At 45.0% G+C, this 26,997-nt stretch overlaps 1 protein-coding gene across 12 annotated transcripts in view; it reads right to left on the minus strand.

Annotated features, from left to right (window-relative positions):
- The window catches only part of NEDD4L (NEDD4 like E3 ubiquitin protein ligase), a 307,610-nt gene that overhangs the window by 69,167 nt on the left and 211,446 nt on the right, over positions 1-26,997 (minus strand). For all 12 annotated transcript variants that reach the window (XM_090285449.1, XM_090285450.1, XM_090285451.1 and 9 more), the window contains one exon: positions 1,347-1,397. In XM_090285449.1, the coding sequence (XP_090141575.1) occupies positions 1,347-1,397 (51 nt within the window). The remainder of the gene's footprint in view (positions 1-1,346; positions 1,398-26,997) is intronic.

Consider the following 26,997-nt stretch of genomic DNA (forward strand, 5'->3'; position numbering starts at 1 on the left):
CCCACAAATAAAGAACTGGCCAACCAACCCATATTGTCTAAAAACCCGAGGACGTTCCAGCTTCAATCTGACGAGCATAAGCAGAAGACCTACTGATGTGGAAGCAGGTGGAGAGTTCCCCTCACAAACTGAGCTCCACATCCTCTCAATGTGACTTTAAAGGAATAACCAGGCTCCTGCTGGCTTACGGAATCAGCCTCAGACATGTACATACACCCTCCGTGCGCACCGTGGAGCTTCAGGTTTTTATACAGAAACAAATATAGTTTAATGGTGTCACTGTTGGTTCTAATCTTTTGGAAGGGAATGCACTTGAAACTTTTCTCCCTTAACAGCTCCCCTGAGTAAATAAGAATAAATTGCTTGCTATCATATTCCCTCACAACCTATCTTCCAAGCTTCCTGGTTCAGCTACAGACAGTCTTTCTTGGTATTTCGTATATGGTAATAGCCACCATTTCAGTGCAGCGGTAGGTTCACACTAGGTGGTTTAAGTCATTTTAGTTTACAGACTATTTAAGGTGTTTGCTCACACAAAGCATTAACAAAAAATAAGAAGAAAAAGGCAGAAACATTTGACTTATCCTCTCTTGGCCGCTATTTCAATCACTTTGTGTTGCGCAGGGAACCAAGGGCCACGGGAAGGATGGAACAATGTGGAAAACCGAAGCCAGAAGACGAGGAGAACTACCTTTCACCAAGGCCTCCAGGTCGTACCACCAGAGTCTATCTGCATCGCCTCAGGAGCACCTCTAGCCCCAGCTGTTCGTATACAGCTCTAAACATTGTGCTGCTCGTCTGAGCGGAGAGCAGTGGGAGCAACACCACGCGCGCTAACTACGATTTCTAAAGCTGGGTGGCGAGCTCACTCAGAACCAACAGCGTCTTCTGTCTGCGCTGACTGAGAAAGCCATGCAGCCAAGTCAGGGCAGCAATAGCTTGTACAGATGTGGCCCCCAAGAAACAGCATATGCAACTCCAGATAAAGGGAACACGTGCTGAATTAGACCCAAAGGATGAACGTGAAAGGCAAGACAGTCCAGGGACAAGGAGGGGTGTGACAGAGGAAGGAAGCTGTTTTGTAGGACTTGACAAAGGAAGCCTGAAGAGCAGGGAGCGAGATGCTGGTGACACCGACAGGCATCCTTGCAGATGCAGATACGCTCGGTTCTTCCTTATCACCTTGAAAGGACCACTTTCTAGAAGAGAACGAGGGCCAGAAAATACGCTCTGTATTTCAGCCTTCTCCACTGTGTTGAGGAAACATGACTGAAAATACATCCAGCTGCAAACACTCAGAAGTCACAGTTCACAACATGCAACAGAAAGCAGGTGACTGTCCTTACCGGGAGATGGTTAAGGGGCACGTCCACCTGTCCCAGGAAGTCGTCTCGTGTCTGTTGAGAAGAGAGCAGAGAGTTAATGTTCCCATCGATTTCAGCGAGTGTTGGCATTCTTAAAAATGTTTCTTTAAAATAGCGACAGAGGTCCAGGGCCTGACTGACACTGGCATGCCACGTGGACGGGTCAAGGCGGACAGCCCAGATGAGGTGCACAGAGCTGTCACCTTGGAATCAGGTGAGCCCAGGCCTCATATACCTGACCTTTAGCTGCCCAAGACTTTGTTGACCGTCCACTACTCAAGAGAACAGTAACAGGTCACCTGTTGGACCTGGAGAGCATATGACTGTCAAGGGAGGGACACTTGGGATGATAGAGGGTTTGAGGGGACAGCTGAACCAATGTAAAGAGAAGAAAGTAAAGACAGATCGGGAACACTTTATTGATAACAAACATAGAGTGGGGCAATTTAGAGTTGTTGTTTATGTGGAAGACAATACAATAATTAGTGAATAATAATACAAGAATAAACCCCGTGCTTCGTGTACTCACAACTATAAGCCGACTTCTGCCCCACCCAGCATTTATTGACCAAATGCTATAAATTAAAGAGCTCCCCAAGAGCTGAGAGTCTAGGGAAAGAGCATAGTCTAGTTATTAATAAATCTTATAAATTACTTATCAAAATGGCCTCAAACTTTCCATCTAATAAGTACGCTGCTTCAGAACCCAAGTTCATGGCTCAGTTACCGGTTCAATTCTGTACACACCATGTTTTTTTCCTCTCTCTTCATCCACAACATAGCACAGAGCTTTCTGACTTAAAATTGGCTTAGGCGAAATTCATTTGGAGAAGCTCTCATAAGTGCCCCTTCAGACTCTGGGAGTCACCCGGAAAGTCATAACTCAGGTTCTGGGGTCCTGGCCCGGAGCCCAGGGTGCGTGATAGGTGGTGTCTGCACTATGTCCAGCTGTTAAGAGTGCTTGTGCCATAGCCTCCGAGGTGCAAATGAGAACACAGGACTTCTGTGACCCTCCCATAAACACAGGCAGTGGCACCTGCCACAGTCAAACATGCCTACAATCTGGCAGGTGCTTTAGGTATAATCAGACCTGTCCCAAAGCCAGCGGGAGGAAAAGCCTGAGAGAGAATCCAGACCTCGTGACTGCGAGTCTGGGCTCTTATTTTCACTCTTGACTGAGTTTATTGTGAAATCTTCTCATTTACAGAGACTACTGCAATGCACTTGAAAAACGTCTCTTCTCGCATTTAAAAAGCAGCAGCAGGTAAATATGAATGAGATTCAGTGACATGATTTGCTCCAGGTTTAAGGTTTTCTTTTAGGTCATTTTAAAAATGTAATTAACTAGAAAGCTATCTGTCTCCTCTAAACTGTGCATGAAGAATAATGAAAAATCCAAGTTACTGCTGGCCAGGTGTGCAGGAAGCATGAGATTAGCCCAGTGCTTGTGATGAGATTCTCATTTCTTTTCTCAGCCATAGCTGCTACAACCCACCATCGAGACATCTCATCTAGCACAAGGCTATAAGGTGCCAATCAATGCTGCCTATCTTAACAACAGAAGCAGTAAGCAAAAGGCTTGGGAAAGGGAGCCATCTTCTTGTCCCAGGCGTTAGGGAGCGTCCTCCTCCCCAGTCTGGCCAATTGAGTGATAATTACAAAGCCAGTGTAAATATCAGTTAGCTCTACAATAAAAAATGAAAAAATAAGAAACAGAAGTCTGTTGACTACTGACCATAAATTACGTGTCTACCTAATTGCCACCTGTCTGCCCCGCCCCCACCCCCGCTACTGGTGCTGATGCTGTGAGGGAACGGGACCCAGGCTGGGTGCAACCGTCAGACAAGAGCATCCTCCTTGAAGCTCTGCTCATCACCTGGTAACATTAAAAGGCTACACATCCACGGTTAACCTCAGTGCACGGCAACAAAAACTCGTGTAACATCTGCATGCCCATGTGGTTTTTCTGGGGGAAATGTCAGAGTTCTAAACTGATCACACAAATTCAGCTTTGCTCAGACACCAGAAGATGGGCACCGCCACCACGGGCTACCACAGTGAAGCAGGCACGAGGCCACACCTAATCCCCACAGCTACGGCAGGATGCAGGCGTTATTATTAGGCCTCCTGTCCAGGTGGAGAGCCTAGCAACTAGGGACACGTGTGACCTGCTCCAGGTTCCTAGCTGGTTCCCGAGTCCGGGTTCTTCACAAAGAAACCTTCTGTCCGTATCTCAGTATCAGGCAGGAACCATGGCTGTGCACTGCCTCTGGGCTCCTTACTCGGCTGGTGGCTCTAAGGTCATGGACGAGACTCAAGCACAGGGAGTCCTGGGAAAATGCCTCCTTGTCAGCACCGCCTCCTGCCAGACTCTGCTCCTTCCCGCCAATGAAACAGGTGACAGCGTCCCCAAGGCACAGACTGAGGCAGCGTCACTGCTCCCTAAGCAAGCCTCCTCCACGCAGTGAAGAAACAACTTCTAAAACAGCCAAAGATGAAGCATCCTTGCCATTCAAGGAAACACAGGCTCTTATTTCTAGTTTACATCAAAGACGACGGAAATAAAGTGGTTTTTTAAATAAAATAGGGATCAAGCCTCAAATAGCACACCATCCAAAGGAATTGGCTGAAACAAGTGTTTCGTCTGTCAGTGGGACCTAGGTTTCAAACCATCTCACTGTTGAGGTCATATAAAATATTTAGGCTAATGACATTGCACCAGTTTTAAAGCATATCTTCAATACCACAGAAAAGTCTAGTAGGGGATCAGAGAGGCCACTAGAGACCTTTACGCTGAACTCAGAAGCAGAAGTCTCGGGGACACCTGGGTCTGATGGTGACAAGCCAGCAACAGTGTGCTGGTTTGCTAGGGTCCCCACCTGCGGACCCTGGAGAGGCATTTGAGGCCATCACAGTATCCTTAGGTTGTCATGCTACAGAATGACATCTTACACCAATGTAATAAAAATACTTTAATCAAGTCAATTTTTAATAATTTCCATTAAAAAGTTATTTCCACCAAGCTTCATTTTAGCTATGAGAGATTACAAAAACCCAATTAGTTTGACACATACAGTGAATACTGGCATTTCTTGTGCTTATTTTTAAGTGGTAAATGCTATCAACTTCAACCTCAACTACCTGTCACGCTATTCTAGAGGCTGAAAATGTACAGGTTAGTACCAATTATAAATGTTCCCTTCTGACAAGCCATCAAATATTTTTCCAATGTCATGACAACACAAGCTAGAGCCCCTGAAATGTGTCATAGAAGGCAAAAATAATCTACATTCCACTACAGGAAAAGTGAAATTAATATATCAAATATTATCTTTTTTAGAGCTTGGTCTCTAAATGATGATTCACTATATTCTGGATGGCCCCTCCCCGCCCAGCTTTTAAAATACCTGTTCCCTTTTAAGTAAGAAGGGCCAGTGTGTGTCATGGTCATGGAGGGATGCTGCACCATGCTGAATGCCACGGAACCCAACGTCAGGGACAGCGCCGGTGAACCCTACTACAGCCCTGGGGCATTTCCCAAGGCTTCCTGGGCACACGCTGGCCAGAGCTGCCGGCACCGAGCAAACACCAGGTTTAGCTGTCCTCATGAAGTGAATGAGACTCACTTCCACAAAGAATACACTCAAAAACAAGAAAGACTTTTGACCTTTAGGTCAGAATGCACTTGAAGGATGTGAGCAGAATCTCACTCCACACTGAGACCCCAGAGGTCCTGGGTGAATGAGGCAAGGGCTGCCTGTCACATGGAAGCTGAAGGACAGCATAGGGACCTCATGGGGGGAAAGCACTGGAAGCAGGTGGGGGTGCTCAGGGGAGAGTGGGGGGCCAGAAAGCCTCCTTAGGAAAGGTTATCAAAGAGAACTGGCACTTTTTGCAAGGTACAAGGACCCACATGTAATCCTGGAGCTTTGCATTAAGACAGTGTTTAAACCATGAGCCGCGGGCCTCACCAGCAATTCACAAGAAGCATTATTTTTTTTAAGTATTCTCATCCAAGGACACTTTTTCATTGCTTTTAAAGAGAGAGGGAGGAGGAGCAGGGTGAGGGGGAGAGAGAGAAAAACAGTGATTGGTTGCCTTCTCGTTTGCACCCTGATCATGAATTGAACCCGCGACCTTTTGGTCTACCGGAAGATGTTCCAAATGACTGAGCCACACCAGAAAACAGAACAAAAAAATAATATAATGGAATAGAAAACATTAGTGCCTCACATGAGATGTTGAGCAAGTACTGTTTCGAGAAGCTTATTTCAGTTACATATATCTATTAACATGTGTACTAAGTTGTATTCAGAAGTTATTTTTGTGTGTGTGTGATACCATCAAAAGTTTAAAAGCAACTCAACTACAGCAAAGGAAAGCCAGCCAGCACTACCAACTGCCTGAGGTTTTGTCCTAGAAATCATTATGTAGTGACTTCCAGGAAAGTTATATTTAGAATTATATTTTTCAAGACTGGAGGAATCAGGACATACACTACAGAAAAAGAATTTAAGAGTAAAGCTATAGTATGATTCGATGCTTGTATCTTACAAATCAAGGGAAACATCACAATTTCTAACACTAAGCCAGCAAAATAACCTGGGTTTTGCACGAAACCACTAAACACAATTCTTCCACCCTGTGTGCTGCTTCCTTCCAAAGTGTGTGGCCCCACACGTGGCCACCAGGGCTGCTAGATGAGGGAAATGGGCTCTATTTTTAGGGAGGTGGGAAGCACGCTCTTGGAATTATCTAGATGATAAACAGCTTGAGAAAATGTGACAAACACAGAGACTCTTCAACAGCTTGCTGTCTGGAGAGGCACCTGAAGGTCAAGAAGCCTTCACGGGTAGGTGCCATCTCACTCCCCACCGACACGTGAGGTCGCGCTGTCATCACACTCGAAAAGAAGAATACCCTTGTTCTGCCTGCCACGCGTCATCCGCGTCAGCCTCCACCGCGCGGACAGCGGAGCTGCTGAGGCCCAGGAAGGAGCGGAGCGAGCCCGGCCTCCAAAGCTGACCGGACGCGGCACCCCCCGGCGCCTCTGGCTTTCAGGATGAACCGTTTTAGTATAGGACATTGTCAATGTTGCCACAATCAAAGCATCAAGTGACATTCTACTAAAAGTTAAAAAAAAAAAAAAAATGGCGCAGTGACGAAATCCCCTGAATGCACATGCTCGGACCCAAGTTCACTGGGGAAACACCAAAATGCAAAAATCAAACAAAACCCAGATACCTGTTCATCAAAACACATACCGCTTGCCCCCTGCCATTTAGGGACAAAAGCTCCTAGTCACTAACAGAATAGGATGCATCCTAGAGACACTGGCTCTTAAAACAAGCAAGACCTCCATGTCAGCCAGACGTCAGGGCAAGCTCCCAGGACTGCTCCGGGCGCCCCTAAAATCACACTGGGAAGGCGTGCAGAACTCTGCCATGCTGGCTGACTGGGTGATCAGGAAGCCATCTATTTTAAGAGACGCTTTGTTTGAAATCCTGAAGACAGAACCAGAAGACAAATCCAGTAGACAGAGCAAAGAACCTTCGTGCTGCCGAAGACGAGCCCCGCCCTGCCAACGCAGCCTGGCTTTGATCTGTAGCAGAGCTAGACCAGCAGAAACGGGCCCCAAGGAGCCACTGCTTTGTGGGCTCAGAGGGAGTCGTAGGGGCTCCAGGCACCTGGCGATCACATCGGGGCTGAGATGTGCTTGACGGTCCCACCTCTGGTCCTCTCCTTGGTGGCAGATACACACAGAGTCCAGGCCAGGGATCAACGGCAGGCCGTGGAAATGCCAGCTCTTTATAATCTGAACCTGAGACCCAATAAACTGCAGGGGTGCACACACTGGGAAGGAACTTGGGGAACCAGACACAAAACGCGAGCACCACCACGGAGCTCACCAGCTCCTGCAGGCAGGGGACCGCCCAGAGACAGACGGTGCTGCACTGTGTCAGACCCTAAAGGTGCAGAGGCCAGTGCCCTTATCGCCGAGGGAGAGAAGCTAGCCGGTCCTGGACAATAGGAAAGTCATGCGAGCCGTTTGAAAACTTCTGAGTCACATTTAAAGAGTAAAAATAAAACAGGTGAAATTAATTCTAATGATATATTCTGGTTGACCCAGTATAGCCAAAATATCATTTCAACGCGTAATCAGTACAAAGATTACTACTAAAACGTTTTAGATTCTTTTCACATCACGTCTCTGGAACCCGATGGGGATTTCTCGCGGACACCGAATAGCACAGCGCGATGGGGCCCGTCCGCGTTTCAAGGGCTCAGCAGCCGCGGCTCCGGACAGACCGTCGCCACAGCACCCTGGAGCTGCCCCACAGCAGCGGCCGCACAGACTGCTGCAGGAAAACCACGGAGGAAGTGACTCATTCTGCCAAGGGGCAAGGATGGGGACGGCTCCCTGAGGGGTGACCTGCAAGCAGGGTCACGAAGGAGGAGTTGCCAGGAGGATGGATGGGGGCGGAAAAGGAATGGCGTGCAGGAAGATCAGGCCGAAGCGGGGAGGCCCTGAGGTCGGGTGCTGGGCCCTGTGTGGCCTGCTGAGACGACAGGGTGGCATCCCAGGGGAAGAGACGATCTAGGAGGACCTTCAGGGGTGAAGGACTGGCAGGGCTGTACTTCAGAAGGACCCCTGACAGCTGGAGGGAGAACTGTTGGAGGGGAGACTCCGGAGGAGAAGGAATGCTCGGGCGGACGGGAGCTTGTTCAGATGAGGCTCCGGGAGGACGCGGGAAAATGGAAGGACCAGGGTGCCTTCAGAAGTGCTCTGTTCCTGGACGCGAGCTTGTTCACTGTGCAAAGAGGGAGTGAATGAGGCGATGTATTCTGGGCCCTTATCACCGCGCCCATCAGAAGAGCTCGGGAACCAATATCACTGTCAATAAAGCAGCTACGAGGACATTGATCGGGCTGACCTGATAGGGACACGAAGCAGACGCAGAAGACGGTAGAGAAAAGGCCACGTAAGGGGAAAGAAGCAGCCAGGGCGCGGGTGTCCCATCTGAGGCAGATCGGGTGCCTGCAGCAGAGAGAACCACTGTGTGTCACTGCGACACTCACCTCCTTTATTTTCCTGTTTGTAAAGACAAGCTTCCCCCTTTAGCCCAGACATGCCCAGTGACACAGACCTAGGACAAGCGACTATAATCCACAATGACATGCATCTCTGAGCAAAGAAGACCAGAGCCTGATGGCACAGCCTCTCATCTGCTTCGAAGCTGTCCAGCTAGCTGTCCAGGTGCTCCCCCACACGTGACATCAACAGTTTCTCATGAGCCTAACTTATCTTTGTGAAAAATGCAAACGTACATAAACCTTAGGCATGACTGCCATTCCTTGTGAAAGGAATGCTCCATCTATTTGCAAAATAAACTAAAATTTCACACCATCTGCCAAAAATAAGGTAAATAAGCATTCACATACATTTGACTCGTTACAAAGAAGCTGAGATGGAACCTCATAGTTTAAAAGGAAGATATGTCACTGCGTTCATTTCCTGACACAATATTGTTTATTTCTGTGCTTCTGATTTTATCATACAACTGTTTTAATTTCTCAAGATTTGAAGATGCTTTTCTTAACACAAGTGTCTCATTTCTTCTCAAGGGAAGTTTTAAAATGAAATTTTCTGCAAACAATTTTAAAATAACAAATTAAATGTATAAATGAAAAAAATATATAAAGCTACTTCTACATTCTGTACTTTCTCTCTGAACTTAGCGGCCAAAGAAGAGACCTCATTACCCTGAAATAATTCACGACGACACGTTCAGTAACCAATGCAGTGCCCAGGTATAGTTTGGATAAAGGGAAAAGTGGCTCTAAGTATACCACAGGTTCAATATCATTTGTATGGTTTCATTTCATTCACATATTTCCTGCTAAAAAGTTCTTGCTCATACACCTCAGGGCATTTGAAGCTGGAGTCTATCTCCCTGCCTGTCTGGGCAACGGTTTGGACGTGTGGAATATAGTACCACGTGTAACGTAAATGCAGTGTGGTTCCACTTTTGGCATTTTAATGAGTGACAACTCTGAACTGGAGTTACATAGGTTTACACAAGGACACTGACCGACTTATCACACATGTTCCATGAAAACCGCCTCACTATGAGCTTTGGCATCCCAGGGAGACCCCGATGAGTCTCTTTTTCTCAATGGCAATACCCCAGCTGAAATCACATCTCTGGCCAGAGGACTCACTCCACCCAAGTGTGCCAGGGGAAAGCACTCGCCATACTCTGGTGAGAAATTCAAGACTGTGAAGAATAATAAGCTGACGCGTAGCTCACCTGTCATGTGTCAGGAACAGTCATTAGCAGGTTAAAAAAAAAACTTGCCCAGAGTCACTGAGCTAGTAAGTAGCAGCTGGAATGTGAACCCAGGCAGTCTGGCTCCAGAGGCCATGCTCTCGGCACCAGGGCACAGAGCCTGTAACTCATACACCAGGGGCTTAATGAAAGACGGCACAGGCTGCCCTTCCTCCCTCCGAAAGCCCCAGCTTTGCTCTGCTGCAGGCCAACATCCGCCAGATACAGGTCTTGCAGGCTGCAAACATGTAAGGAACGTGACCTTGGCACTAGTTGTCATGCGCAAATTGTTGTATGTGTCCTTCTCTTTCTTATCTATATTTTAATAAAAAATGAAACAAGGAAACTTGGACAAAAGAAATAGAGCTGAATAACTTTTATTCTTTTACTAACGGCCTCCCCCCCCCAATAACTTTTCAAGCAGAGCTCTTCCAAGCGAAGGACACACACTCCTGTGGACATACAGTAACTTTCCAGTAGTGCTGGGAGACAAAAGAAATCCTTTTCTAGATCCTCTCACATTCCCTAAACCCGATCTGCAGAGAACAGTGTCTTCTGCTGCCTCTTCCTTCCTAAATCATGACCCTCTTTTCCTGTCCAGCCCCCCCCCCCTCAAAACATGCACCTCACCTTTCCCAACTCTTACCATGTACAGTTAGCTGGGTATAAAAACCTGTGAAAATGCCCTCTCCTGAGGGAGCAAAGAGAGCAAGAGAACAGGAAAAACAAAACTATCTTATTTCACCTATGACAGGCCCCTGGAATGACAATGCATTGTGTATTTACCATCTATCTGACTAACTTTCATGCTTATTTGATTTAAAAAATGAAGTCAGATTTTTTTTTTTTTAAGTGACAGGAAATAACCCTGACATGACTATTTTTAACATTATGAACTGGTTTTGCTAATTCTATTTTATGGATGATACTTTCCATAAATTGAGCCGTACAACAATCCCAAGATGAAAAAATATCCAAAGTTCTGTTGGGCTACAATATCAAATATATTTAAAGCACACTTGTAATACTCAATACACTAGAAATGACATATTTTGCAATTTCTGGACTAATACAGAGTTACTGATAAATTACAGATGTCGACTTAAAAAATGGGTGAGAAAGAGTTCTCCAAAACTCTTTACAAGGTTCAGTAAGCAAAACCATTTGGAGGCTACAGTGTGAAGCAGACAATCGATCATAAGGTCAGGCCATTAACTGGGTTGTTGTTTAAAAGTTTCCCTCAAGACTCATTAAGTAGTTGGAGCTTCCTCCTCTAGGGAGGCAGCAGTGAAAAACGATTCCTCTACATACAGTGTTGAGTCTGGGGAGGACAACTTCAAAGCTTTGTGAAAAATTAAGCAAATAATTACATGTACCTTAAGGAATTCGAAGGATGAGGAGAGGCTTAATGTTAATTTAAGGTCCTAGCAGGTGCAAATTTGAGACCAGAGTATGGGCCTCCTTCTTCCCCCAAATCTACCAAGGACATATGGAGAGACAAGGCCCACCGCCTCCTCCTTCCAGGCTCTTGGTGAAGGAACAATGTTGCCAGGTCCCTTAGTCTTACTGACTGGAGGTGGATTAAAGTCGGTTGAGGCCCTGGGCACATAAGAAAATATTGGGCCCCTTAAATAAAAGAGAGAGAAAGGGAAAATAAAAATATTTATTTATACACACAGAAAAATATTTCTAAAACCGTAAATGAAACAAGTACATATCCACAAAGTAATTTGCGGGGCCCTGCAGAAGTCAGGGCCCAGGGCGTGCGCCTGGTGTGCCTGCCGTTAAATCCGCCTGTTACTGAGCGGAAAGAGCAGGCCTGAGCTGTGGACTCCACTGGGGGCTTGAAGGCCTGCTAAGCATGAGACTTTCCTGGGGAATTCTAAAGACACCGGTACCCGGGCCTCACCTGAGATGATTCACTTCTGGGGGAGGGGCCCAGACACAGGATGCTCACAGAGCTCCCCAGCCCGCTGCTGTCTGCGGCCAGGGCTGACGAACACCAAGCAAACCTGCCCGTTTCCCCAGTTCACGAAAGAGAAACTGATTCTCTGTTAAACTGATGCGCAAATGGATATTATACAGCAATTTCTTAAAAAGATCAGGTCCTCAAAAGTAGACTATACTCAGGCTGGACCCTTCCACCCCGTTCCACTCCTGTCCCCAGAGCTGGGGCTGTTTGGGCAGCAGATGGGGGGTGTGTGTCCCTGGTTAGGGGGTCCTAGGGTCCAGGGTTTTGCCCAGCCCATGTTTGTCCATTGTTTGCTCATTTCAGCTCCATTTTGCCTAGTGATGAGCAGAGGGGTGGGATTGGTTCGCCTCCTTCAGTATTCTGCAATAAAGCAGTGTGAGGGAGAAAAAAAAAGTGTCAAGTATTTCGTTCCCAGCTCCCCTCATTTGTGCCTCTACTGTCCTCCCCCCTGAGAACTAGCTGGACCCATTTACATGTGTTGGTAAAAATAACTGACCAGGAATGTGGATGAGATGGGGGAGGGGGTGCGTGTTTGGCTGCCCCTGTTTGGAACCCTAGCCTCTGGCCTGATAGGCCCGGGATATTAATAGGAATAAGGCTCACAGGTGCACAGACAAAGCACAGGATTTCACTGGTCACAGCCGAGGCCTAGCTGCCTGCTACGCTAATACTGGGGCTAAAGAAGAAAATCCCATTTCAAAATAGAATCAGAGAACGTGATCCTTAGGAGGAACCTCAAAAGTCTTTCAGCACGAGAAACATCTGAGACTCGTATCTCTATCCATCCCTCTCAAGTGGTGGGCTCTCTCTGCCTGGTTCTGAGTGCCATGGTGATGGGGAGCTCACTACCCACCGGGGCAGCAGAACGGGGGTAGGTTTTGGATGTGTATATGCCTGGTGCAAAATCCCATGTCTTATCTAAGTAGCTGAACACCAAAGGCAAGTTTCTCATTCACCACCATCGGCCAATCTTCTCATCTGTAAAGTGGGGATAAAAAGAACTTTATCTGACATAGTCACTGGCTATCAAGTGGGGCAGTTAAGATTCCATGAATGCTCTTCCTGACCTGGGGTTTCTCCACCTCAGCACCACAGGCATTTTAGGCTAGGAAGTTCTTTGTTGTGAAGGGGCTGTCTAGTCTATTCTTTGTAGGGTTTTTAGAAGTACCCCCTGGCTTTTACTTATGACATGCTATATATAGCAACTCCTGTCCCCCAGCTGTGACAACAAAAAGGTCTCCAAATATCGCCAAATGCTATTGGGGGGGGGGGTGGTTTGCGGATGGGACAAAATTTCCCCCAGTTGGAAACCACTGTCCAATTCTATGGTACTTCCCTCTCCCACACTCTGTATGGTGGGCACTTCTGTGAGAGTGTTTTTCTTTTTCTCCCACCCCCTTTAAGCACCAGGGAAGAAAGAACAGTAACTTAGTTTCTATAACTAGAAAGTGGCAAAGCTGGGATTTGAAACAGGGTCTGACTCTGATCCTTAACATTTGTTTCTGCAACACTGTTATTTCTTAGGGGCTAATCTCTGTGCATCCAAAGGGGCAGCTTAATCACTTATTTGAAGAAAGCTATCATGTCCTTATCTACCAGCTGGCTTCCTTCCAGCCCCCAGAACATTTTTTTTAAAAACGAGAGGTCCCCAAGCAGGGCTACATGTATCCAGCGATTTCCTACTTAATGGTTAGAACTGCTCACCTGGCCGCTGGGGAAATCCCTGGGAAGCTGAGACTGAGGGCTGAGCTCCCTGCCCGGCTGAGACGTGTTCAAAATCAGCAGCAAACGCTACACAATAATCAGGAAGGAACTGAAGATCTGGGCCGAGACGTTCAGAACAGGAAGCGTGTTGTATAGATAGGGCTCTTGCCAGGACCATCCCATGGAGGCCGGCATCAAATCCAGGGGGGCCCCCAAATACATGGGAGACAGGATGGGGGCATACTTTAGATGAAAGCCACAGCAGAAAAAAGTGCCCCAAATACTCCCTTCAATGCCACATCCGAAGTCTACAACAATCAAACCACCGCAGACAGGAGCAGCACACTAGGCACCAAGCTTCAGGTCCTCACTAATGCCTCGAAACACGAGGTCAACCTGGGAGAACAGAGTTGTGGCTTTTCCTAAGAATCACAGGGACCACCCATCGAGAGCCCTTCTGCTGTGCAGGCAGTGGCCGCATAGCTGTGCCGTCTGAAAGACCCCCAGTGCTGGGGCTGGGACGATGCTAGCAAGGCTCCGAGAGCAGGCCTGCCAAGGCCAACGGAAGTGTTCCTGAAATCCCGAGCCCTGGACACCTCTCTTACCTCACCTTAATCTCATCCCGGAACCCACAGTTGCTGCCCGGTGTGCCTCGCACCGAGGCCTCAAAGAGCAGGGCAGTGCTGTCTTTGAGAAGGACACAGTCTGGACACACGTGTTAATTCCAGGGGTGGATCTGCAAGGTGCCAGGGAAAGAATGCCGAGAGGCCCGAGGGACAGACCGCTGGGTAAGAATCCCGGTTCAGGAGCTAAGAGGTGGGAAGACCTTGGACCAGGTTCCTCATCTGGAGCTCCGACCATCTGTACCTCCCAGTTCATAAACTGGTGCATGCCTTAACCATCAGGGCATGTGGAGCTTGTGCAAGTTACTGTTGAATGCGGTTAAGCTCCTCTTCTTAGTCAAGAGTTAAAATCGAGAGTTGCGTGGGGTCCCTACCAATACCGGTCAACTGGGAACGCAAACGGCTATTTTCAGAAAGTTGTGCTTCGATCATAACCAATCTGGTCTCCAATCAAAACACATTTCTTGCATTGCCTAGAGTTCAGCATGTCCAGTTTGAGAAACTCTGTTCTATCCTGTGAGGCCCAAATATATAAAGAGGTTACAATTAAAATGAATTACTATAAAGTTAATTTTGCCTTAAAAATTAATTCACGAAAACGAAATGTACGGTTCAGAACCCAGATGGAAAACTCAGTCAGACTAAAAAAACGTGACCTAAGCTTAGAAATGACCTCTTTTTCTTCTTTTTAAAAGATGATCTGTTGTCAGGCTATTCATCAACTTATAAAGAAGTTATACATAAAAGTTCGTCGATGCCTATGTTGGTGGTTTGGAACCTTAAACGGTGAAATCTATGCAGTAACTGGGACACGAAGTGGCACTGACCAGGGACTCAGTTACACTCTACCACCACACTAGCTGGAACATTGCCATCACCACTGTTACCCCTCCAACCTCCCATCAGTGGGCACCTCTGCATGTCACTGGCAAAGAAGAGCAAGGCATGGGGACAATGACTGGCAGCCGAGGTGAGTCACCTCTGGAGCTGGGTTTGGGGCCAGGGCAAAGTTCTCGGTCATCCTAAATGTTAATGAGAATTCTGCATTCAACCCGATGGCTGATTATTTTTAAAATCCTCACCAGAGGATATGTTTATTGATCTTTTCAGATAGAAGAAAAGAGGGAGGGAGGGAGAGGGGGGAAGAGAAAGAAGAGGGACATGTCGATTAGTTGTCTCCCATATGCCTCCCATATGCACTCCAACCTGCAATGCAGGTATGTGCCCTGACTGGGATTAGAACCCGCAAACTTTTGGTGTATGCAACGATGGTCCAACCAACTGAGCCAACCGGCCATGGCAACTCCATGGCTGACTTTAATATGAGTTATGATTTTCCCACAAAAAGTCTGCAAGTAAAACTAAGGTTCTAGGAATACCCATCATGTTTCCACCATCTGATTTGCAGATGGCACCTTGGAAAGTGCAGGCTGCCCCAACGACTGCAGGGACACCAGTGGGAGTGCTTGGGGACTTGCCTGCTCACTCGCTGACCCTGAGCCAGCCACCCAGCCTCTCTGAGAGTCGCCAAGGGGGAGTAATTGCATTCAGTCCAATGCATTACTTCTCGAATTGTGAAAACAAGCACAAGACATTGAATAAACGAGTTGCCTGAAAAGTAAATTAAGTTACTGTCATTCTACAGTATACCACCCCAGAAAGAGGTACAAACTGGAGGCTGTTCTGGGGAGCTGGCCTATGCGTTCACAGCTGTGAAGTGTAGAGAGGTCTATAGGAAAAGGGCACCTGAAGATCTAATTCCCACATAATTCCTAATCTTCTCATTGATCAAAGCAGCCAATTTCATTAAAGTTAATCTTCTAATGACCGTATTCATTACTGGAACATAGGGGTGGGTGGGGGAGTGGGTGTCAGTCTACAGTCATGGCCCAGGAGTTCATTTACTGTCAGATAAACAAACAGGGTTAAACACTTAAATGAGCTGTAAATTGTGACCTGGGGTCCCATCTCACCATGGAACCCAAGGAGAATCACTTAAACTTCCTGTGCCTCATTAACTCCATTGTAAGATACGGGGGATTAAGAGTCAATAATTCTAAGGTTCTTTATGTGGGCACGTTCTCAGAACATATGAGATAAACTTTTCTACAATATCAGGGTTTTTTTGCCCTTCGTGTCGATATTAGGCAATACGGTAACTTAAGATTTTCTGTATTAACCTGTAAGTCAAGCAGTGAACACCCACTTTCCACTCAGAGACAGGAAGAGAAACCTAGCACAGTGGCTAGAGCTGCACGCGGTGCAAACCTCGTCCCCTGGACCGCCCAGCGGAGCCTGGCCGCTACGGGAATCCGATCGCACTCACTACGCTGAATGCAGCGAGGACTGTTTTGACTATTGGGTCCAACAAAAACCTACAAGCAGGACTTCTACAGACCAAAGTCCTTTCTTCTCATTCCTGCATGACCCTGAGGACCAAACCCCCGTGAAAGGCAACAGGAAGAAAGTGTGGCTCTGTCGCCTGACTTTCGTTCTATTCAGGGCCCTGCACCTTTTGCGATGATGCCTTGATCCTGTTAATCTCTGAGCCTCAGTTTCCTCCTCTGCCAAGTGGGGATAAGCATAAGAACACCGAGAGGTGGTTTTGTGGGTGACCACTGACCTTTGTACGGAAAGAACCTGGAGAGGTCACAGATGCATGAAGGTCATGTGATGGAAGGTACTAGTAAACCTGAAGACATTTCTCAAGGGTACAAAGTGCGGTCAAAACTTTTAAGTAAGCGGGGGGTAGTAACCCTCTTAGAGGTTTGCACGACACAATCACTTTAAGCTGCAAATCAACAGTAATGATTAGTATACATGGGCCACTCACTCCGTACCCAGCACATTTTAAGTGCGTCTCACAACTGATCTCCCTTAATCCTCCTAGCAACCATGTTATAGAGAAGACTAAAGCACAGACAGGCTAAGTAACTTGTCCAAGGTCATAGAAATGGTAAGGAGCACTGCCAAGACCCGAACTCTTACCCAACAGGTACAGTCTTTGAACAGTCACGCAGCCTTGGTTGCCTGTGTTCAATACAGAGCCCCCAATTCTTATGTCTTTTATTTTTGCTGGATAAAAATCTTACCCAGACACTAGCACATTCTTGCCCATTTCTTCAGAAACTAGTTGTGGGACATGTGGCAGATCATAAAGGAATCATTTAATTACATTTTGAGAATTACACATTAGAGCCTTACTTTGGATGCCATCTTGAGAAAAACTGAGAAGAGGTAACTGTGAGCCTCTTAAAACCTTGTATCACCACAGACCTCCCTAATCCCAACCATCTCCGAGAGGAGCCACTAGAGGCGAGGGGATTGCTTATCTGTTTACTCATGAAATAGCACCTAATTATACCCATAAAAGCTGCCTATATGTGGTTATACAGAGTCTACCCACCCAGAGAAAATATTTTAGGGCATTTCAAAGCCGCAGTAATGAAGACTAGCTTCCGAGTTAAATTTTCAAAGGGAACCAAAATACATTCAATTTATACAAAGGTACAGGAAAATGTTTTTAATTCATTAGTACATTCTATATTTCTCTTTTTAGGCATCAAAATGTCAAGAAAAAATCTTGGTGTCTAGCAGCCAAGAAGTCTATCCCAGCTGTTCATTTTAGTCGGGCTCAGGCTACGCCTCTCTCCCTGCAAAGGGGACTGAAGACAAAGGACGACACCTGGGCAAAGACACTGATGGGCCACCTTCCGCAGTCACTTATCACGCAGGACACACATGGTGTCTGGACAGTGAGCAGCTTTGTGTGGGAGAAATCTTTTTACCCTTGAGACTCAAGTAAGAATTTAAATAAAATAGAAGCACGTACTCCAGGACAGTTATTATTCGAACCAGACCAAACTGTGTGCGAAAATGTGCTTTCTTCAACCTTGTCACGTAGGTGCGTGTCTGTATATGCATGTGCGTGCACACACGTTATAGTTTAGAAGCAAAAGTCTATGCAAACAGTCACACGATTTGATTAAAGATAACCTTTAGAAGCAAACTACCATCATTAAATGTCATGGGTATGTAATCCTCAGTCACGCTACAAATCGTTAGTGGCTCCAGTCTACAACTTAGCCACTTATTTATTTCATTTTGAGTCTGGCTGGAAGAAACATGCTATACTGCAATTCAAGAAGTCCAGGGGACAAAAATACGTGGAGACATTGTCATATAAAAAGTGATTTAGAAGCTTGGTATATATCCAAGGTGAAATGGTATCCCAAGGCGTTGAATCTGTCAACATGCGCTCGTTGAAGGGGACTAAACAGGCAGTGTTACCAGAGCCAGGACACTCACCCAGCCCACAGACTGGTTTTTTTTTTTTTAAGGAAGAAAAGGAGAAAAAGAAGGAAAAGTCAAACTTCAAGGCAACGTTCTGACCATTTTATATACAGTATCTTCTTTAATCATCCGATTAACCCTGAGGTAGGTACTCATCCCATGAACCCCAAGGTAGTTACAGACTCACTACTGTTAGCTCTCTTTTGAAGCTGAGAAAAGTGGGGTTTAGAATAGTTAAGTGACCTGCTTCAGTCATCCAGTGAGCAGAGCCAGACTTCCAGGTAGTTACAGACTCAGGGTTCCAACTCCTGCGTGTCGCTTCTTCCTATGGTGTCAACTGCAGACTGAGTGAGGATGACCAGGGTCACAGAGACAAGCTGAACACCAGGAAGCCCTGGATTCTTATCAATACCATGCATTACGGCTCAGAGAAATTCAGGTTCCCTTAAAATATATATAGAAAAATTATTATTTTCCTCTTTAAAGGGATATTTCCATCGTATACATTAAGATAGAGGACATTCGGGTAGATAGATTGAGGAAGGATAAATTCAAATTACCCAAAATGATATAACATGATATTATTATAGATTGATTCTATTGTAAATCTGTTTCCTTGATTTTATTTATTATTCTCTATCGCGGATTTACAGGAGTCATTTTATCCATATTTGTTAGCACAGAGGCATTATTCTTGAACTGTTTCACTTCAAGAGTCTGCACTGCTATTTCACTGAAGAAAGAGAAATTGACAGACAAATGGCGCCATCAAAGCATAAGAGGAAAGAGTAATGCACACAGGAAGGAGCACTTACAGGAAGCAGTTCTTGGGAAAAGAGCCAGAGACAGTGAAAAACAATGGGATGGGAAACAGTCAGGCTGGGGTCTGGACGGGATCATCTCCCAAATCTCTGGTAGTTCAAACATTCCAGCAGGCATAGCCACAGAGCCAAGTCCGAGGACTGTCACTGTGGGTACCACCTTCTGGCTCTCAGGATCTCATACGACCTTTTCCTTCTCATTTTACACGTACGTGTCTTCTCGTCCAGCAAAAACGCAAGCAGCCTCAGGGCAGGCACAGTTTTGTGTGTCTTTGTATCCCTCGCAGCGCTTAGCAACAGCAGGACACAGAGCCAGTTTGCAATAATCCCTCAATTCAATATCAGAGTCCAACGACCCCTGTGGGACGGAGTGTGAATTCTCTGCCTCAAGCTGAAACTGGTCCCAGGTGTTGAAAATTAGATGTAATGCGCTGAATCATGGCCTGCAAAGGTATCAGGTCCTAATTCCTGGGACCTGTAAATGTCACTTTATATGGAAAGAAGCTTTTGCAGATGTGACTAAATTAAGGACCTTGAGATGGGAAGAGTCTTCTGGACTGTCCAAGTAAGACCCAGACAAAATCACAACTGTCCATATAAGAGAAATGCAGAGGGAGATTTGATGCAGACAGAAGAGGAGGAGGCAGAGTGATGTGGCCACGAGTTAAGCAAAGCCAGCAGCCAAAAGCAATGAGATGTTCTACAAACACTGGATTATGTTAAAACTTTAAATAATATCATAAATAAAACATAGTTTATCATCACATGATTTTAGCACAGGGCTGATGTAATCTTAAGAAGCAAAGGCTTTGCTGTACACAATTTGGGTTAAGATTACTGTGCTTTTTAATGACATTGAAGCATACGATACTGACCCCAAATGAAGCAGGTGACATCTTCTTGCTATTTCAAAGAGGGATTACTATTTAAAAAGGCAATTTGTTCTTTAAATAAAAACCTAGCTAGCCCAGTGCACTAACTATACCAGCACTAATTTTGCCAAGAACAGAACAAGCCATTTCTCATCTTAGCTTCATAAAATAATTTTATTAAGAAACATGATCCAATAGTTAATAAAGAATTCAAAGATGCAATTATCCCCAAACTGAAAAGCAAATCCACCCATAGCATGTACTACATAATCACCAACCAATTTGCTCTGGTCAAATACAATTTTTCTTGTCTTGTTTGACAAGTTTCTCTGAACCACTGATCTGGAATTCCTGAGCATCACCCAGTTGGATGTAATAAAACTGAGCAAAATGATCCAAGAAAAAAAAAAATTACTTCAGGTACACTCTTTCTCAAAGCCATATTACTATATTTTGGGCTGCCAATAAGCTACATGTATAAAAGAAAGTAAAAATTACATGGGTGTCAATTCAAGTGTTTTTGAGATAAATATTTCATGGATTAAAAGACCTCACTTTCAGACTAGCTACTATTTTATAGGTATTTATTTAATAAGTACATTGTATGTACTGTAAGCAGCCAAAGAGTATTATTATCAAGGCGCCATCATTCCATAGACTTATTTGTACTGAAGTTTAATGTACAAGTTCATTCATTCAATACTTGACGAGCATTCAATCACATATAAAGCATTATACTAGGCAATAAGAGTATGAGACAATGAATCAAACAACCCTCAACCTCATAAGAGCACAGAGGAAAGGATGTAAAAGGAGACATATAGAGAAATATCTATAAATACCAGACAGAGTAACATGAGCCACAGGCAGAGCAAAACTAAAGCAGATTAGACACAGTAGAGGAGAGTCAGTGTGACTTGGGCAGGGACAGTCATACGGTCAGTTCATCTCAGTCCTGGCAGCCATTCGGAACTGAGAGGGACTCTGCTGTTTCATTTTCTGTGTGTTCTTGCTGTTCAAGTTCACGGTACCCACTGGTGCTTCTTGTGAGTACCAGAAAGCACCAATGTCTATGAATTCAGGTCCTCACTCTCTTTTAGAGATGAGAATTGAACACCTCTTGGGAATCCCCAGAGCTGTGTTCTTTTACGTTATTTTTCACACGTTAGAGTTATGGATAACTAATGACCAGACAGCCCATTTAATCTAGCTTCTTAAACTGGTTAAACTCCAGGTAGGAGAAGATAACTTGGGTTGCTTCTTTTTAAATAAGAAGAGATGTATAGGTGGGCATGTGGGGTGGGGGCCGGGGATGGAGGGTGCTGTGGTTTGAAGGACAGGAAGGAGGGGAAAATTAAATACTTTTTTCTCCTGACCACTCTCAGCTGCTGGCAAATGTTCACTGTATCCATGAGGGTAAAGAATCCCTGAAAATTCCTGTTTCACTTAAGTTATTAGTGGTGAATTTCTGGTCCTGACTTAGTTTTACCCAACTATGGTTCAGTTTTAAAAACTGATGTAACAGGTTGTTATTGGAAAAGATCTGATATAAAAATTAGTGCTATCTTAGGCAAAGATTGTGCCCTGTCCCAAATCCATTCATTAGGTGCCAGTAAGTTGGTCCCGTGGGAAAACTAACCAGACTCAGTTATTCACAGGGCTCAGAACCAAACAATCCATTTAAAACTGAACTTACAGTGCTGGATGTATTACATACTCTGATTTTAATATAAAAATTGCAAAAATTGCTCACCCCTTTCCAGCTGTCTCCTACCAGACACAGTGAGGACTCCTCTTTCCAGCCCCCTGACAGCCCGGCATGGCTGTACTATTAGTCTTGGCCAATGCATTCTGAGAAGAGGTGACGAGAGGTGGCAATGACGTCACCTCCGAGCTGAGGCTAAGAAGCTCCTGTACAACCTTCTGTCAGTCTGTGTGACCACATGGATCAAAATGCCTGCCAATCTGTGTTGGCACGTAGCAAGAAAAATAAAAGCTTTGGGGGGTTAGGCCACTAAGATGAGGGGTAACCTAATATAATACCTCTCTTTTCAATGACCACCAGCAGCATGGCCAGCCCGTGGACAAAGAGAGAGCTACTTTGTCGGTAGAGGACGCATCTCTATGAGACAGAATGTTATATGTTTGCATACATAATTTCTTCCCATCAGCAAGAGACTGGTTACAATTTTGGTCCACGTTCCAGCAGCACTAATCCTGGACTTCAAAGTCACATTCATATATCGTGTCACGCTAAATTGTAAAAGACATGGCAGGGATTCTTTTCTCACGTGTCATATCTAATAACGTGGCTTCATATGAACACTATATTCATATGCAACAGGATAAGGGGTCACCTACCTATTTTTAGATGCCCTAGCAGCTCTGGGCCTGGCCAGTGCTGTTTGTATACATTTGGAGTAACCTCCAAGCTCCCATGCTGGCTGTCACGTCACATTTGCCCAGAGTGCGATTTCAGTAGTAGCGGTGCGTCATGCAGAGGAAAGGCAGTGTATCTATTTTATCCGGCATTTATGAAGTCTGCAAACAATGGGTTTGGATCTATTTTAGATTGTCCAGCCAAACAATGAACATGGATCTATTTTTACAAGAAATACTTTGTGCTAATAAGATTAGCAAAAGAAATCTGGTCACTGTACATCCCTATTCAACTTCCTGATTACTAAACTGAATAATAAATGGTTGGTCCGTTAGTCATTTCTTTGGTTCTTCATTTATTCAACAAATATTTACTCAGTGCCTCCTTTGTGCCAAGCACGTAATAGGCTGCAAGCATCCAAAATCTAATGTGAATCTGTGGGTTTATAATATTAACTTATCAAAATAGCTGTCTGATCACCAGAGAGTTGGCAGTTAGGGGGATTTTGTTTTAATAGTGCAAATGGATGAATGTTAAATACGACACTTTTAATTGTTACCTGGGAACTTTACAGTGAAGGAATGAAGTTCTTGAAAGTCAATTCAATTAATTTTACAAGGGAAATAATGATTATCAATGCGATACAAAGCTGGGGTAAGACCTCAGGATCATAAGAGCAATTACGTAAACTTGAGGTGGAATCTGAAAACTTGTAAAGAGCTGTATAGATATTCACACTTAGCACATGGGGACTTTAAGGGATTTTATTAACTGTGGTAACCCTAAAATATGTAACTCCCACAGAAGATCTTCTCCTGCTTTAGGCTAAAAGCACTCAATGTAGCCTCGGCAGTGATGAGGTGCCACGGGGAGACTTCCTTCCCTTGTTGCTGGAGGCGTCTCCTGCCCTCCCCTGCTCCGGCTGCCACCCCCACCAGCAGCCGGGGGTGCTGGAGGAGTGGGTGGGGGCCGCTGACTCATCCACGCCTCCAGAGGCATGCTCTGTGCCGGCTGCGCACAAAGCACACCCCTGCTCAGGACCTTATGTTAAAAGCACCTTCAAGGCAGATGCTAGTCATCCAAATATTAACAATTCAATAAATGCAATGCTTTGGCTCATTGGGTCACAGCCCTTTTTCCTGTCCAGACGTGACATTCTTCTTGGCCCCAAGGGTGCACCCAGGAGCACGCACCGTTGGCAGCCTGTCCCTGAGACAGAAAGCTGCTCATACTCCTCCCTCACACTCAGCAGCGCCTTTGGAGGTGCCACCAAGAGCAGAGACACCAGAGCAGAAACCTGGAATCTGCGCTGATGTCCACACAAACATTAGCAATTTGGTACCGAATTGAGCTGAGGAAACCTTCACAACTGGTCTCCCACTCCTGCCACTGCAGCCGGGTGGGTAGGTCATTCACTCATTTCTTATTAAACAGCTAATGAAGATAAATACACATGCAGAGTAATTCAGGGCGCTGCAATGGGAACTTTAAGTTCTCAGAATGAGATACGGGCAGCAAACACTTTACACTGTTACTAGACTTCAGGCCAGGGCGCGGTGCCTCAGTGCGGGCCTCTGCTTTGGTCTGGACACCGACGGCCATAGCTCTGGGTGGGCGGTGCCACTGATCGGCTCACTCTAGGCTGCTGCCTAAGCCGCACACCCTGTTCATCTCCTACTTCCCTTCCGTTTTGGGGGAGCAGGTTGGTTGGTGATATTTATCTGGACCGCAGTGGAAGTTATCAGCGAATGTTCGAGGTGCACAACACGTTTTTTACTGGGACCTCAATATTAAAAACAAACGAACCATCCTTCAGTGGTGCTGTTGGTATATTTCTGGCCAACATCTTTCACAGGGTTTTGAAAATAAACTCAATATTTAAGCAAAACTTCCCTTTTATTTTGCAAACAGCAAGCCAAAAGTTTCAGTGGCTAACATTCAACTATAAAACACTACAGTTAAATCACTCACTTTTCTTTCTTTACCTAAAGAACAAAATTCAACCATAAAACTTGCTAAATCATGTTAAAGCTCACCTCACAGCCTTATGTAAAAAGTGTCTTGGTACTTCTCTCCAGTTTAACATTTTATTGTGTATCATGACATTTTACGGTAGGTTTTCCTTAAAGTAGAAGACGACTCACTATTACTCCCATTTCTGTTTGATGCATTTTTAAAAATCATACAATTAAAAATAAGAAAGAATAGAACCCAGCCATTCAACAGATGTTTTCTCTCTCTTCATGGCTCGGCAGACAGGTCTTTGTTTCATTTGCTTATGGTACCTTATGGTATATCGCTGTATTTTCCACCATGAACCTTGAAGTGAGGAGTAGTAACGTGAGCCTTCTCCACAGCCTACTATTAAATTTTTCTCAAAGTCAGGAGAAGAACAGCCAGATTTCAGTGAGAACCACTGGGTGGGCAAATTAGTCAGGCATGAAATAGCAAAGTTCTACTGTAATTTGATTTTAAAGCTTATTTCCTTGTAATATGGAAGATCACGCTCAGCTGTCAACGAATCTGGAGTAGGAACTAGGCCCACGAGGATCACTTTTGCCTCTCTCCCTCTCTTGTTAATGGCTGTAAGAGAACTCTCCCCACCACCTGGGTTAGAAAGAGCACATGAGCTCTCTGCACTTGGCTTGCTCATTGTTCTTCCTAGCAAAACATAGGCAGGAGCACGCACACACGCACGCGCGCACACATACACAAAAGTTATCAAAGGAGGCTCACCAGAATTAAACCTCCAACACAACAGCTCAGTTGTCTATCAAGCTTGACGTTGTATAAGGCAACAAATGATAATATGCATGACAAGCCTCTGCTAGATCTCATTTTGCAAAAATAATCACATATCAAAGATTTACAGCCAGCCTGAGAACGTGAAAGACAATAAGGGGGGGGGGGGTTGATTCTGCTGTATCAAGTCAGAACTTCATTTGTTCCAAAAGGACTTGCAGTTTAGAAGTGAACTTGTGGTCGTGGGGGCAAATGTCACCTTGCCGGCTGATGGCTCTGCTAGGATGCCTACCACAATTTCACTCTGGGGACTCCGTGGGCGGGAAGCACAGGCTGGAAGGGATATGGTAGATTCTACTCTCTCCGTGTGAGTCTTACATAAGCTTATTTGAGCTCCATATTTTAAACACAATTACTGACTGAAGCTCTGTCCTCTGGGTCTGTAAGTCAAGGATGCAGTTGTCTGAATTCTTTGGCAGAGGGCAAACAGAAATAAATGACTGGAGTTCCATGCCCGGGTTAAGGGCTGCCTTTTTGATGGTACAGACCTCTCCATTAAGCTCAGAGCATTTGTACACGATGAAGTTAAATGAGGACAAAGTTAACTGGACAGTAAAAAAAATTAAAGAAAGCAGTGTTTTAAAATAGCTCTCGAGCTCTTCAATGAAATGTCATGAGCATACTAGATTCTTTTTGTGTTAATGTGAGCCTGCAGTAGCTCATTCTGGGCCCTTAAAAAGGTTATACAATTACGGTCACAGAGCGATCAAATGTTCCCATATGTGCTTGGCCTTGTGGGAAAATCACTACTGGCCCCATACATGACCCTCAACTCATGGGAAGTTTCCAAATGCAGGTATCGCACCTGAGGAGTCACTTGTTTCTTCGCCACTGTGGTTGCAACGTCTCGCACAGCACTTACTGGTGTTTAACATTCAATGGCTTATCCAAACTGGCCTGTCCAGTCAGCCCTACTATGTGCTGGGGCTCAGCACCTGGCTGGACATTCCAAGCTGCTGCGATTATCCTGAACTCCATGAGACCCTCAGTGTGCCGGGCTTCGCTCTGCTCTCAATCTTGGCCAAAAAGCCAAGAAGTGATCGCGCTTCACTCTGACACATACTGCCCTGGTTTGTTTGCTGCCAGGGGCCATTGTTATCAACAGGATGAAGAGTCAAGATTCCATAAAGTTTATTTATTATTTTCAGAGGATGCCTTTATCTTTAGGACACCATCCATTAACATAAGTTTCTGACAAAATTAAATGCAAACAGGTTAAAAAGTTAAAAAGAACATGTTATTTTATATAAAGTATTATGTTTTATACAAAGCTTATTTTTCAGAAGAGGACAGCACATTTTTGCAGGTGTCAAACTGACAGCTCAAATATGGCACCTTCACTGGGGTGCGGTCCACCTTGTGGAAGCTTTGAGGACCAAAGTGGTGTCATCGCCTTGTGCTCTATAGAATGTAGCATTTCTACAGGCACATATTTAGTGGTTGTAGAGTTCACTTTATAAATGTAAATTAGCACAAAATAACTTAAAGTTGGCTATGTGAAGATTTTAGTGAGTAAAATTTCTATTCTTTACCACCCTAAATTTTAAAATACCTGTGGTAAGTGACTGCCTGTAAACTGCAACATTGTATGGGTAAGCATGTGCACCTACATGCAAAATGCTTCCGTATTTCTTTTTTGTATATTTTATTATTATATTTCTTAAATGTGCATAAATAATAAAAACTTGAGGTATGGAAATTGTGTATAGCTACTTATAAGTTAAATTTTTTCGTAAATGAGATTGCACCTTAGTAAATAATGTTGTATTTACTGTGTAAGCAAGATAACTCTTATTAAACCTACTAGAAATATGATTCATTTAATATTTCATTTCC

The sequence above is a fragment of the Furipterus horrens genome, unplaced genomic scaffold, assembly GCF_987537825.1.
Source record: "Furipterus horrens unplaced genomic scaffold, mFurHor1.1.pri manual_scaffold_8, whole genome shotgun sequence".
Lineage (NCBI taxonomy): Eukaryota > Metazoa > Chordata > Mammalia > Chiroptera > Furipteridae > Furipterus > Furipterus horrens.